Source organism: Trypanosoma rangeli (genome assembly GCF_003719475.1).
Source record: "Trypanosoma rangeli strain AM80 chromosome Unknown Tra_15.4_contig_00431, whole genome shotgun sequence".
Taxonomy (NCBI): Eukaryota; Euglenozoa; class Kinetoplastea; order Trypanosomatida; family Trypanosomatidae; genus Trypanosoma; species Trypanosoma rangeli.
In genome coordinates, this window is record NW_021706176.1 from 1 (window position 1) to 13,865 (window position 13,865).

Here is a 13,865-nt window from a genome sequence, read left to right on the forward strand (position 1 = left end):
GAAAAAAAACAAGTGTAATTAATTATATATATATATATATAAATGTATATGTCTTCTTGTCCTTTGTACCTTTGCGCCTTGCCCTTTGTCTTTCATCGTTTTTTTTTTTTATCCGCTGCCCCCTCGCTTCAGCTCAGCCACCGAGGCGCGCGGAAGGGGGCCGCTCACGACGCTCGCGTTTTATTCCTGTCAAAGGGCGCGGCGGCGGGATTTCCCCCCCCCCCCCCCCCCCTCGTGCTCCCTCCCCAACATTTTTTTTTTGTCTTGTCACTTCTTTCGCATTGGCTCCTGTTCTCGTGCTGCTGTCACGAGTTGCTGCAAGCGCTTGGCTCCAGCGTGTGCGCCACGGGTCCCGGTAACCTTCCACTGTCTTTGTCTGTGTGTGTGTGTGTGCCGACGCGTCTCCCTACACCTTCCATCCATGCAGTTTTTTTTTTTTTCGGTGTCGTCTTCTCTCCCCTTTTACTCTGCTGGCATTATCGTTTGTTTCATCACAGGCAAGGGAAAAGACCAGTAGGCAACAAGCCCTGCCCTTTCACTCCGTAACTCCCTAACCTTTTCGTTCCCTGTCCAACAGAAGTAAAGGGGGTACCAAAGCTTCTTCACTTGGTTTGTTTTTTCAGTTCGTGTTGGCTACGGGCACGGTCCCAGTCTGCCGGGCATGCGACGCAGGTGCTGCGTCCAAGGCTGTGTGGTGTCTCGTGGAGTTTTTCATTTTGGGCCTTCCGTTTGGTTTGCTCCTGTCTACCGCGAGTGAGTGAGTGGGTGCGGGGTGGCTACATTATACAGATCTCGCGGGGGAAGCTACCAATACGGGTGTGATATTTTTTTTTCCGCTCCCGGTCACGCAGCTTTGTGGAGATGGGCGGTGGAGTTTCTGCTGAAAAGGGGGACAGTATTACCACGAGCAGATCGTAATGACTCTGACCCCCTAATAACTCGTGTCAACGTCACTGCCGCAAGTTTTTCTGCTCTTGCCGCCACCACCTCCTCCAAAGGAATTAACAAAGAACAGACAGCAAATGAGAATGAATGACAAGGGTCATGACAACCCGTTGCAGTGGAGACTGTCAGATTTGATGTCGCATTGTAGTCTGCTTCAAGCTGGTTAACCATTGCTTGTTACCATTTTGGACGACTCGCTTCTTGAAGCAGCAGCTGCTGCTTCAAGTCGCCACACCGCGGATCTCATGGGTTACTATGGCCCCAGCAGGACGGACGAAAATCCCTTTCCGGCGCAAATGTATAGTTATCAAGGCAGAGGGAGTGACTGATTCAAACGCGGCTATCCAGCGTTGCGCAGCGGTGATGATGTGACACAGATTCCTCTGCTCACAGGCGTGGATGGTGTGGCCTTTTGCCATATAATTCTGAGTGTGGACGGGAGCTTGTGGGCTTTCTACAATGACACTGTTATGTAATAACTGGAGGCAGTTTGTGTATTTGGTGTTTCCTTGCACGGCGAGTCACCGGGTTTGACAACGCTGCGTGAGCGCTCGGATGGACTGGCAGAGCTGCGCCTTGTGGTGCACTCAGGAAAGACACAGGAGTTTGTATCCGGCGATGTGCAGCGGTACGAGGAGGGCATCAGACTAAGCCATGTAAGTCGTGCCTTTATGGTTGCCTGTGCCCCGGGCATGCGAGCCATTCATGCGAGATGAGGGGTCAGGTATATATGCATATGCTTTGCTTGCAGAAAAGGGGAAAAAGGCAGGACAGGAAAAACACTGGGGCTGCCACCAGTGAGGAGCTCCTGTGCTGGTGCATGGAGGAGCTGGCACTGTTTTTGGATCTGGGGTTTCTCCCCGATTTTTGTTTGCTGGTTGGGGGGGGAAAAAAAAAGATATGGAGAATCAGGCCCTATGCGACTGGCATCAATCGATGAATTATATACCGTCAGAGACAGTTGTGGGAGAGTCTCGCGTCCTTTGTGGCATTCCACGGCTGATGACCTGTGGGGGTTAGTTTCACGGGCGGTCAAGGTGTTGTGTGTGTGCTGACAATACTGGCAGAGGGCTACGCTGCGGTGGAGAGGCTTTTCTGACACCCGTTGGGTTCCACTGCCGCCGCTGTGGAAGCCAAATTGGTGAGTCTTCCAGCAAAAAAAAAAGGTTTTTGCTGGCAGCCTGCAATTTGAGGTGATGTCTGAGACATCCGTGAGATGCCAGTATCAGGCCGCCTCCCCGATAGCCTCTCTGCCCACGTTTCCTTCAACGTTTACAAACAGATGCGTACGGTAGGCCTCCAATGCACTGGCCGACTAGTCCCCCCCCCCCCCCACACACACACACACTTTTTTACCCTTTCTTCTTATTTTGCCCGGCTACAGGCATCTATGAAGAGGCGTGCAGCGCGGTGTCAAACCAATGACATTTCTTCCTCTCACTTTGCTGTCCCGTTTTTTTTTGCCTTTTTTTACGTGATGTGTTATCGCCTGTCATTGGTGGAGGCTCTGCTGGCTGTAGAACTCCGGCTGCCAACTACGCACGCACTCCATTGTCGTCTATCTGTCTGTCTCTTGTTCGCTCTGAACAACCCCGCAAAAATATTGCTGCTGCACATCTCCATCTTTTTTTTTTTCGGCGCCTCTTGCACCTCACGCATACACACGAGGGAAGAAGAGAAGAAAGCTGCAGAGTTTTCTACGCAAGGTCGCGTGTGTTGCTCCTCCGTTTCGTTGGGAAAAAGGCAGGGGTAAGAGCTCAATCTATCAAGAAGAGAAATACAGAAAACGAAAGAGAAAGAGGGAAGGTTGTGCACGAACGGCAGCAGGAAAAACCGGCAGATCAGCGAGCAAACCCGTAAAAAAGTGACTAGCACCGAAGCAAGGCATGGGCTTATTTTTCTCGAAGCTTGGTCAGCACAAGCTGCTTGCCACCCCCAACATGCGCGGTAACTTGGAGACGTGGCTCTTTAACGGGCTTCTGCTTCGCATCATTGACACGTCCACCCGTACATTGGCCTTCTTCAACAACTCAAGGGACTACGAGTTTCACATCACCTACCTGCTGAGCGCGGGCAGCGTGGTTCGTCCGCTGGACAAAACCACCGTTAAGACCCAGAACGATGGCGTCCGGTGCGAGCTGGTGGTCTACCCGCTGAAGACGCAGCGCTTCATCGTCGGCGACGTCATCAGATACGAAAGCAAAATTGAGGCTCTTCCCCTCTCCAACATTTACTTCCAGTCCCACCCAAACATTAACGAGCACGCATACCTCCGCCGTCTCGCGCCCCCCAGCGCCTCCTGGTTTTAGGGGCGGATGGGGCAGCAGTGCGTGCATGAAGAAGCAGACGACAACCACAGCCACCGCAAGGGAGATAATGGGATGAAAGAACGAAAACAACAACAACAACAACAATAAAAAACGATGAACGACCGGTGTTTTTTGGACGCAGGCGGTGACATCTGTGTGCTGTCGAAGATAGAAACGTTTCTTTCACTTCCGCCCTCACTGTGATATTTACAAACACATTCTCATTGCAACTAAGAAGGGTTCTTCGTTTGCTTTGTCTTGAAAAAAAAAAATTGCTTGATATACATATATAATACATATAATCCTGTCTTCTTTCCTTGCCGTATTTTTACTCCTTTCTGGGGGTTTCACTTGTTTTTTGTTTTGCCTTTTGTTTCCAGTGATGCTGTGTCAAAGGCGGCGCACAGCCGTGAGAAGAGCGACTGCTGCGTCTGCTGCGCTTTCTCACATTCCGAGTCATGCGTGAAAGTTGCACTGCGCTTCCGCGGTGATTGTGTGGCGAGGGAGCGGGGTGTTAAAGAACACAAGCCACGGACAGCATGAGGTCAAAAGAAGGTAATTCCTCACTTGAGGAGGGATGTAGGGCGATGGAGAAGTGTGTAGAGGAATTGGGGTCTCTCTCCTCTGGCCCCTCTCTTGTTTCTGACTTATTTTCTATGTCACTTGTATTTACGTATACATCCCTCTCTATTGTTTGCTTGGTTTGCTTTTGGGCGGTGAGAGTTTGTGATGTGCGCCCCCGCAGAGCAGTGGTAGCAATAACATTTGGTATTTTACTTCTCCGGGCAGTCACGCCAAATTATGTACCATAAACGTGTTTAGATTTTTTTTTTTCCTGTCTTTCCCTGTGTGTTGTCTACTACCCCCTGTTCTTTGTCCACCCGTGTTTTTGCTTTCCTTCTCCCCCTCTCCCTTGCTGGTTTGGTGGCGGCGCGACGTCGCACATTCATTATGACATGTTTATTTTTGTGGTTACTCTTCTCCCTCTTTTTTTTTTTGTGTGTGTGCGTGTGGCAGAGGCAGCGCGGGGCAGTGTTGTGGCTCTCCAGGTTTTATGCAGGGTGGTGGAAATGTGGCTGCAGTCGTGGACGGCTCTGGCTTGCTGAGTCGAACCAGCTGAGCGAGATGAAAAACGAGTGTGGGGGTGGAGCAGGAGCGAGAGACCGCGACAAAATGATATTGCTGTTTATTTCTCCTGCAATCACCAGCGAAGCAACTAAGCGCAGGGGGCTCCGCCCACGAAGGCCACTTGCTGCGGGCTGCTGCACGCACCTTTACTCAACTCCGCTGCCTGTCTGGATATTTTTGTGCCTTTCCCTTGTCTTTTATTTTTCCCTTGATCCTGTTTTTTTTTTTTGCTGCTTAGTGCGCTTCGCACTTCGGTGTGGCTGCGTGTGTCGCTTCTTGGCCCTCTGTCCACATCCCCCCTTCTTCTGTCCCCCTCTTTTTATCTTTTTTCTGACCTCCCTAGCCGCACCTTCTTTTCACCGTTTCCTCTTTCCTCACACAGGCACCAGTTATTAGGTGCAAGCCGCACAAAAGAAGGCAATAGACAACTTTACTTTTTTCCCTTCATTCACATCACTTGTTGTGGCGGTGCGCATCGGTCCACCTATTCCTTGTGGTGCAAACACATTTGGGTTGCGGTGAAATGGGCCTTTTTCTTTCGAAGGCTAACTACAAGAACGGGACACCGACCTTTAAAGGGGCGACGCAGGTGTACCCCATGTTTAACGGCCTGCTCTTCCGCCTGTGTGACCCCCGCAAGAAGCGCTGGGGCTTCTACAACGACTCCCCTGAATACACCATGCATGTCGCCATCCTCTTCAAAGACGACAGCCATATTGTGCCGCTCGGCTCCGCTACCTTACACCGCACTACGGGCCCTGAGAACGGCAAAAGTGACAAAAAGAGGTGGCACGTCGTGGAGGTGGACATCGCCCCCCTCACCACGGAGATGTTCGTGGAGGGGCAAGTCACCGGGTGGGACATCGACACCCTCGAGGCGCGGACGTCTACGGATGGGCGGGTTTTCCGTCTGCGCGAGCAAAAAGACCGCAACAATAAATATATGGGTCTTATGACACCAACATGGCGGAATAGTGTGGGATAGGCTGGAAAAAACAATACAGAAATCCGAGAGAGAGAGAGAAAAAAAAACACACACACAACAAAAAGCTTCTCTTTTTTCCTTACTCGGCAACAAAAGAGAAGAAAATACGGAATCGAAATGAGTTTTGAGGGAGGGGGCGTCAGTACACGTCCTGGCAAGAGAATAAACGCAGCGCTGAGCGGCAAGAAAGAAATAATAAAAAAGAAAAAAAAGAAACAACATCATCATCATCAGCAACAACACAAACAATAAGTGCGTGTTGTAAATGTGGCTATGTGAGAGAAAACGAGTGCGAATAGAAACGGGAAAAGAGGCAGTAAAATAAGGGCTCCTTTTTGTTGTATGAATGAATCGGGGAGGCCATGAGCAACGGTGGAACACGCGACGGAGGCTGCGACGCCGCAGAACACAGAGTGCTGAAGGTTTTTGCTGAACGTCGGTGCCTAAGGCAGGGGGACCGAACGTGGAGGCGGTCGAAGGAGGCATCAGCACGCACGCGGCTCAGGGCGTCCTAAACATCAATCCCAGCGTGGAATGAGCAGAGGAGCCAGCCGGCAGAGCTGCTGCTGCACTAGTCATGACCAAATTTTTCCTGCTGGTTTTTTTTTTACTTTTTTTTTTCTTTTTTGACAAGGTTTTTTGCCGCTCCGTCCACTGAGAACATCATTTTTTTAAAGTTTTTTTTTTTGCCCTCATCGTAGGCTTCATCGGTCAAACAGTTACTGTGGCGTGCATGCTTGTAGGTGGTGAGAAGCGGAACAGAGACCCAAAGGGAATGTATGTATAAATGTCCCTTCGCCGCAGTGGACAAAGTAAGTGAGTGCTAATCGATGGGTACATTTACTACAGCAGATAGCTTTATATTCGCTTTTCCCTGTGTGTGTGTGTGTTTACTTTGCCTTGATTATATTTATATTTCTATTTTCAAAGTGCCGACTGTTCTGTGACGCCTTAACTTCCCTGTTTTATGTACCATTGTATTTTTCGTATTGTTTTTTTTTTTTTTGTTTACGGCGCTCTTTTTATTTTTGTTTTTCCGGCACATTTGTGCATATGACTTAACCCGGAGGTTTCTTTGTTGTGCGTGTGTGTGTGTGTGTGTGGCATCCTGCATGTATACCGGCGTGCCTGCGTACCTGTGACCGACACTGCCTCTCTTTTTCTTCCTTTTTTTTACGTTTTTTTTTTTCACGTGATGTCGTGCTGCTGTCGGTGGGTGCGGTCCGCCGAGGCGAGGCCAGCGGAGAGCGCCTGGAGAGAAGGGAAGGGCGGGCCCAGCAGCAAACAACACCCCCACGTAGTACTAGAAGTTAACACCTACAGGAGAAGGTGGCGAAAGTCAAGGATATAAAAAAAAGGAAGGTCACTGCACTTATACAGGGGGCTTGCTGCGGACAGTCGGTCAACGGGATACGTCTCCCCATTGATTTCTGTTTTAGTGCCCTCTCGCCTTTTTTCCTTCCCCCTCCATTTCTTCTGTGCAGCACACGAGAGGGGAACATCCCCGCGCCGTCTCTTCACCTGCCGTCTCACTGGGCGTGCAATTGCGTGCGTGCGTGCGTGTTTGTGTGTGTGTGTGGCTACCAACTTTGAAATTTCAGGTAACACGCTGCCTGCCACACTGTCTCCACTTCTGGGGCTATGGCTTCCGAGGAGAAATCATCGCGGCCACGGATTGGGATCTCAGCGCTGTCACTCGTTCTCAAGGAGGACGCAGCTGGATCTGTATCTCACGAAGCGGATATCGAGCAGACTATTCCTCTGCGACCCTGCACAGATGCTGAAGTGGAGGCGAGGGAGCGGCAGCGCTGGGGCAGAATGGTGCAGGAAGGTTTTTTTCACCAGAGTCTTCATTTTCAGCGATGGGACGAGGAGGCACTTTCGCGGGGATCGCTGTACCGCACCCGCACTGTGGCGGCTCACATGACGGTGCGACCCACAACCACGGCGGCACTGGTGTTGAGCCTCAACATCAGCCCGCTTCTTTGGTCCGGCGAGAATGAGAATGAGCGGCGAGAAGAGGCGTCACCCAAAGCTTCGCGTCTGTACGCGTGGCGAGCACCCGCTCTTCTGCCAGGTGACAAGTTAAACATTTTGAGCCAACTTGGTCAACAGCTTGAAAATCAGTATAGATCCCTCTCCAAGAGGACATTGATGGTAAGCCATTGCCTTAATGCAGGGCCAGGGGACTTTATGCGGGCGTTGGCTCAATGCCGTCATCAGGCAGGCTCAAAAAGCAGGGTTCTTGTGCACTATGGAGGTCATGGGGTACCGCGGCCGAGCGGGGGATCCTTGTACCTTCAGTCTCCAAGTGGGGAAGCGGTAAAGTACTCCCTGGACACATTTTGTTCTCAGGTTGGATTTCCGCTGATCATGGTGGCAGAGTGTGAGAACGCTGTAAGTGTGCTGCGCCGCCTTTTGGAAAATCGACAAAAGGGAGATGGCAATCATTCCTTTAGCTACCGACAGTATGGACCGAGCATTGGTGTATCCGCGTTGGAGGAGCCTGAGCGTCCATACTTGATGGTGCCAAGCTTGGATCGATATGAAGCGGCTTCTGTTTCTGGCATGGAAGGCACCACCGCGGCGACGCCCTCTTCGAGTGCGGCATTCTTATCTACTCTGCGTTGCTTGGGCTCTGCTGCAGCGTCATCCACGCCCCCGTTGCTGTTCGACGACTTTTTTTTTCTTGGAGTCTCCGAGGATGGTGCCCTCCCGCAACACCCCAAACTGCCGTCTGATATTCTTACCTCCTGCCTAACGACACCGGTGCGTATGGCGCTATTGTGGTTTATTGTGGAGAATGCCCAGACGGCGGATGTCCATCCTCTCTTGATGTATCTGCTTCCAGGTGACTTGAACGACAAGAAAACTCCACTTGGTGTACTTCATTGGGCCTTCATGTCAATCACAGAGTGCATTGCATGGTCTACCTTTCCTCATACCTTATTTATGCATCTTTTTCGTGGGGATGTGGTGGTTGCACCTTTGTTTCGTGGGTTTCTGTTGGCGGACCGCATTATTACCGCGTTGGGGGCAAAGGTGACTGTCTACCCTCCCTTACCACGCACAAGCGACCACACGTTGTGGGATACACTGGATAATGTTGTTGATCGCACCTTCGTTTCACTTTGGCGAGCGGTTCGTCCAACGCCGCCGCCGGTGTTAAACGCCTTGGAGTTTCGTGAGTGGTTGGACTGGAACGCAACGCGTTGGCAGTACGAAAAAGGCTCTATGACGTTGCCGTCCTTGGGTGATTGTCGCGTCGTTGTACCAGACTTTCTTGGGGAGGAGTTTTCCTGCTTGGCCGCCGCGGTAGAACGCATTACGGAGCAAGGTTTCTCTCGACTCGTAGGCGTCGATCAGCAACAACCCGAGCCCCTTGGAGGCTCGGTCACTTCCAGGGGACGATCTCGCACGGAAGATGACGGTCCTCTGTTGTTTCTCCGGGTGAATACTACCCCTGAGTATGGGAGCAATTCTATTGTGACGAAACCCTTCCCTCACATTGTGCGGTTGCCTATGCTGCTGCAAGGGTTATTGGTGATGTCGCACCGTGAAGAAGCCACCGAACTGGTGTGCCGCTTCGTGGATGCCGGTCCCTTAGCTGTCACGGCCTGCGCAGAGGTAGGGATCTTTCACATGGCACTCGTGCATTACTGGACTCGTAAAGACTTGCGTCATCTGCTACCAGCCATGTTATTTGTTTACGCCAAAGCGTGTCACACGGATCCCTTGTTGGGGGACGCGAACACGACGCAGCGCAACGTAATTATTGACACCTGCATAGAAATTCTGGAGCACCCTCTGAAGGTTCCTGCCGGGTCCACAGGGGAGGCTGGTGCGTGGCAGTGCGACGTTCTTGGGCCTTGGGCAGAAGCACGCGGTCAGGAGTTGCTCGCGGCGGCGCTGCTCACCATGCTTTGCCTTCACTCTAGAGGAGCCCGACGTCGCTGTCGAGAGCGTGACGCCCTCCGTGTGTGTTGTAAACTCCTACAGGATGCGGCTGCAAAAGCCCCATGCGTCCGGCCAAGCGAGCATAAGTCTGAGGTGGCGAGGGCGGGGGGTGGAGACAGGGGGAGCGTCTGGGACGCTTGCGCTCCTGATGAGCCGGACAGCAATCCGCTGCTGATGACGACACACCTGCTGGGTCTCATCGCCTTTTTAGTGGCCATCACCTGGGAGGGGGCTCTTTCTGTCGTGGGGGCCGATGAAACGGAAGAGGCCCCTCAGCAGCAACTGCAGCAAGAGTCGCATGATGCATTGGCTTTGCGGGAACATCTCCCCACTGCCATTAACGCCTTGCAGGCATTGTTGCTAGCAAATTCCTCGGCGGTACGTGGAACAGCTATTAAGGCCATCACAGTGGTGTTGCTGTCTCACCTCACGGATGATGAAACCGCGATCATGTGCGTGCGCAGCATCACTGGCATGGCCACGGTGGAAAAGACGCCCTTTGAGGCCAACACAGATAACCGTCTTGAGCTTGTTGGTGCTTTGTCCGTAGCCATTAAGTGGTTAATCAGTCATCTCTCCTTTTTGCTCCCACTGGGGGAGATACGGCGAAAGGTGCGACAGGAGCTGACCAAAATGTGGCGCACAGTCTTTGGCTCCCTGACCCATGAAGTTGGCGAGGACGATGCGGGTGGTTTTGGCCCCGATGCTCGCCACGGCTCGCCCTCGTCCCCAGCCGAGTCCGGCTTGGCCGCCTCCACCCTCAACAGTGTGGATGAGCTGCTGCGCATGCTGGCAAAACTCACCTGCCGCCTCGCCGTTTCGACAATAGACCCATGCCCCCTGGTTGCAGCCCACGCCCAAAAGGTGCTTAGGGATGAACTTTCCATGTTCCACGTGCAGCATGTGCCGTTTTTGCAAACCTTAGACAATGCCCCATGCGGGCGTGCTGACGCAGCCGGCGCCTCCCGCAATTCCGTGATTGCAAGCTTTTTCTCAGGTGTGTTGAACACGCTGACGTCGCGTGGAGGGGATCCGACCCCTCGAGACGGCTGTCAAGGCGGTCAAGTGCTACCAGGTGTGGAGACCGAAAACAAGTTAGAGGAGACGCTGGAAGCGGGCGGTGCCTTGGGCAGAAGTACAGCCGTGTCGGACGTTAACATCTCGCTGCATACCGTTTCTGTGCACAACAACTTGGCGATCTCCTCCTTCGTTTTTACGCTGCTTTCGTTTCTTGGGGAGCTGCTGCTGGTGCCCATGGATGACCATGATCCCAGACACCCCTTTAACCTTGAGAAGGACGCCTACCTGCTCAAGTATCTGCGACGACTACGCGACGAATTACGTGTGTCGGCGTCCCCCAGCTACGGTCCTCGTGGGTACGAGGGCCATGTCGTCGCCTTCCCGTGGTTTCTACCTCTCCCGTCGCACTGGAGCCATCCGTTGAGTCCTCCCGTGCCATCTCAAGAGGATGATACACGAGGCCACTCTCTCTCACTTCTCCCCCTTGTGACCTTGTCAACGAATGTTGGTGTTGACCCCGCGACGGTGTGGCCGACAGATCGTCAACCTCCCTTCCAGCTTCTGGCGGAGATGTCCACGCTAGTTGAGCGCAATGGTCGTATTCAGGTATTGACATTTCACCCCACGGAGCGGCACTTTATAACGGGAACAAGCCAGGGAGTTATTCAGGTCTGGTCTTTTGCGGGACTGGAGGGTGTATCTTTGGCGTCGTCAACCACCTCCTCCTCTGGTCCCTCGCCAGCGTCGAGTGAGCCTTGCCGGCTGGTCGCGCAGATTCAACTTTCAGGGGTGGTGGCACGGCCGGGATGCGCCATGCCCCCCTCGACAGTTTTGAGGTACATGTACGGCACGCAGCCGGCATCGCCGCACTGTGCTAGTCAGTCAGGGTTGTCTGGCGAAGAGTTGATGACTGGCAGCGTTAGTAGAGCCCCCGATACAACGGCGCCACGGCGAAGGGGACTACTGGGGCCAAACGATTATGGGGGACCTGGGGCCAAGGGGGCTGATCCACTCACTGGGCTGCACCTGGTTGACTCCGCCTACCGCACATTGCTCTGCGCCGTGGGCCGCTCAGGCTCTGTGCAACTTTTCTCAGCATACACCGATGCGGCAACCATACGGCGCGTCACCACCTTTCTGACCATGACTCACGAAGAGTCTCTTCGGAGTCATCAGTGCCTTTCTTCGTACCACGCGCCAGCAATGCTGCTGCACTTGAGCAGCGCCGATGGATCCATTACCTCATGGGACCTAAACTGTGAGCAGCGAGTTTTGGAAGGAGCTGGACGCGCTGAACTTTTGGATTCACTGTCTGCTCTTGCTTCACACCCCTACGACGTCTTTACATTGGCTGTGGGTGCAGGCTCTGTCTACCTTTATGACCTGCGGCATCCGACTCGTTCCACCCATGTATTGCCAGATCCCACATCGCTGGGGCAACCCCTCCAACAGCAGAAGCGGCGTTTGTGTGACCACAAACCCTTGTGCCTGCACATTGGATTTTCCTGTCGCTATCCGCACGGTCTGGTGACAGGGCACGGTGGAGAACGGGGGGTTGTGATGATGTGGGATGATCGAAAGTTGCAACAGCCTCTCTTTCAGAGAGTGGTGTCTGACACCGGGGGTGCTGGCTCCTCGTTCCATTCTGTAAACTACATGGACGTGCAGCACTATCACTACTCTCTCACGACCTTGTCGGTAACAGCCGATGCTCTTTTTGTGGAGGATGCCTTGGCCTCTCCATCCTTGCCTCTCTCAGGAGCAGGAGGCAGGAACTCGAGTCAAACGCGCATACGCCTCAAGCAGCAGCCTGCTGCGGCCTTGTTTCATCCCGTTCTCCCACTGTGTGGTGTGGTGGGTGGGGGTTCCTTACAATTGTACGGTAGCAAAAAGATGTCGATGCCCGATCGACACGCCTAGCGCGTGCCTCATGTTTGTTTCTGCATGCATGCAATACATCTATATATTTGTATTGCACGAACGAGGGGAGGCATAACAAGAGCGTGAGAGGGAGGAGGAGCAAAAATAAATAACTGATAGCAATGATATGGATCAAGTGTGTGTGTTTGTGTAATTGCACGTACACAAATCCTTTTTTTGCCTTTTTTTTTTTGTCCTCTTCTTTTTTATGGCAGGGGGTTTCGAGCTGTTCACCGTATACGTAGTACACATTTTCCATGGTGGTCTGCATGTGTGGGTGGCGCGGCGTTCGCAGCGGCTACTCCCAACATCACATGGCTCCGTCTCTGCGATGGCCATGCTATATCCTACACTCTAACACCTCTACATGTATTGGCAGTATGTTGCTGTATGATTGTGATTGTGTGTGTGAGGAGGGGCTGTGACTTGTTCTTTTTTTTTTCTTCTTCTTGTTGCCGCTGGGGGCCCAATCTGAGTGCCGCTAACATAACAGGCAGGAGCGGTAACAATCGGGGGAGAGCACAGAAAGCAAGCGAAGTGGGCGGTGATGGCGCGTCGGAGTGGCAGTGCGGCCCGGCTAACTTCCCTGGAGGTGGCCTCGGCGAAGCACCACTCTGGCTCCAGGAGAAGCCTCGAGAGGGACGGGGGGGCCAAGTGTCACTCTGAACAAGTCGTGCGGTTGCCCACCCCCCAGAAGGGGGTCATTGACACAACTAAATCTGACAGTAAAAGTGGCAATGGTGGGGGTGTCTTCTCTACCGGCAGTGAGTATCCAAACACGCTGCGGCAGGAGCCGCTTGCTGGCGGTCTCCTCCCGGAGGGTCGGGGTGGCGCTGTAGCGGCAATGGCAAATGACCTGCCATCCTTTACTGGACCAGGTCCATCTAATAAAATTCACTATGACAAAATTTTTAGTTGCTTTGCGGCGGGCAATGGCCTTCTATTCCGTCTTGTAGACGAACGGCACCATACGTGGGCGTATTACAACGACACGGCAAGCTACACCATGCACGTCACCGTTACGTTTGGGCGGGAGAGCACTGTTGAAGCCCTTGGTGCGGCGGTGTGCACTGTGACAAATGCGGCATCCGGGCGATGTCGCATAGACCTTCTCCTCCCTCCCGGGAGGACGGAGCTGTTCATGCATGGCGAGTACAACGGCTTTTCTAGCCACTACGAAGTCGTGCCCCCGCACATGGCGCCGACACAAACGAGGAAAGGAAACAGCAGAGAAAGAGAATCGGGCGAAAAGTCAAGATAAATAAAATACAAGGAGGGTACGATGGCGGGGAAAAGAAGGAAATATAATTCTCCCGCGCCAATTATATGTGGGTGTATGACGTGTTGTTGTTGTTTTTTTTGTCCCTGTGCGTGTGTTTATTTGTGTGAGGTGTCTTTTGTGCCCGTATTTTTTTTTTCTCGGGGCGATTGCATACACGTGCGGATGGCAGGGAAATAAGGTGATGGTGATGGCGGTGGTGTGAGTTTGGGCTTTCTTCCTATGTTTGTGGTTGTTGGGGGGTGGGGGTGGGGGTGGGGTTGCGCGAGGGTGAGCGATAGAGGAAAAGAACAAATAAAAGGAACCGTATATCTGTGCTGAA

General features: G+C 52.8%; 4 protein-coding genes and 1 pseudogene across 4 annotated transcripts, besides 15 other annotated features; all 5 read left to right on the forward strand.

The window, feature by feature from the left end:
* The first annotated feature begins 23 nt into the window (after positions 1–23).
* Positions 24–50: a microsatellite.
* Positions 50–101: a microsatellite.
* A 112-nt stretch (positions 102–213) lies between these two features.
* Positions 214–232: a microsatellite.
* A 135-nt stretch (positions 233–367) lies between these two features.
* Positions 368–393: a microsatellite.
* A 573-nt stretch (positions 394–966) lies between these two features.
* TraAM80_08553 (calpain-like cysteine peptidase) lies at positions 967–2,086 on the forward strand (annotated as a pseudogene).
* Positions 2,087–2,713: 627 nt separating this feature from the next.
* Positions 2,714–2,746: a sequence feature (A-rich).
* Positions 2,747–2,831: 85 nt separating this feature from the next.
* Positions 2,832–3,254, forward strand: TraAM80_08554 (calpain-like protein; the record flags this gene model as incomplete). Its single annotated transcript, XM_029385297.1, has 1 exon — positions 2,832–3,254. The coding sequence occupies one exon, from the start codon at positions 2,832–2,834 to the stop codon at positions 3,252–3,254; it is 423 nt and encodes a 140-aa protein (XP_029234848.1).
* Positions 3,255–3,330: 76 nt separating this feature from the next.
* Positions 3,331–3,365: a microsatellite.
* Positions 3,366–4,905: 1,540 nt separating this feature from the next.
* TraAM80_08555 (calpain-like protein) lies at positions 4,906–5,367 on the forward strand (the record flags this gene model as incomplete). The annotated part of the gene is made up of 1 exon (XM_029385298.1): positions 4,906–5,367. The coding sequence occupies one exon, from the start codon at positions 4,906–4,908 to the stop codon at positions 5,365–5,367; it is 462 nt and encodes a 153-aa protein (XP_029234849.1).
* Positions 5,368–5,550: 183 nt separating this feature from the next.
* Positions 5,551–5,586: a sequence feature (A-rich).
* Positions 5,582–5,619: a microsatellite.
* Positions 5,620–5,966: 347 nt separating this feature from the next.
* Positions 5,967–5,995: a microsatellite.
* Positions 5,996–6,347: 352 nt separating this feature from the next.
* Positions 6,348–6,403: a microsatellite.
* Positions 6,404–6,443: 40 nt separating this feature from the next.
* Positions 6,444–6,470: a microsatellite.
* A 54-nt stretch (positions 6,471–6,524) lies between these two features.
* Positions 6,525–6,556: a microsatellite.
* Positions 6,557–6,912: 356 nt separating this feature from the next.
* Positions 6,913–6,946: a microsatellite.
* Positions 6,947–7,008: 62 nt separating this feature from the next.
* On the forward strand, positions 7,009–12,264 carry TraAM80_08556 (uncharacterized protein; the record flags this gene model as incomplete). The annotated part of the gene is made up of 1 exon (XM_029385299.1): positions 7,009–12,264. One exon carries the CDS (start codon positions 7,009–7,011, stop codon positions 12,262–12,264), a length of 5,256 nt encoding a protein of 1,751 aa, XP_029234850.1.
* Positions 12,265–12,689: 425 nt separating this feature from the next.
* Positions 12,690–12,718: a microsatellite.
* Positions 12,719–12,811: 93 nt separating this feature from the next.
* Positions 12,812–13,525, forward strand: TraAM80_08557 (calpain-like cysteine peptidase; the record flags this gene model as incomplete). Its single annotated transcript, XM_029385300.1, has 1 exon — positions 12,812–13,525. One exon carries the CDS (start codon positions 12,812–12,814, stop codon positions 13,523–13,525), a length of 714 nt encoding a protein of 237 aa, XP_029234851.1.
* A 256-nt stretch (positions 13,526–13,781) lies between these two features.
* Positions 13,782–13,818: a microsatellite.
* The last annotated feature ends 47 nt before the right edge of the window (positions 13,819–13,865 follow it).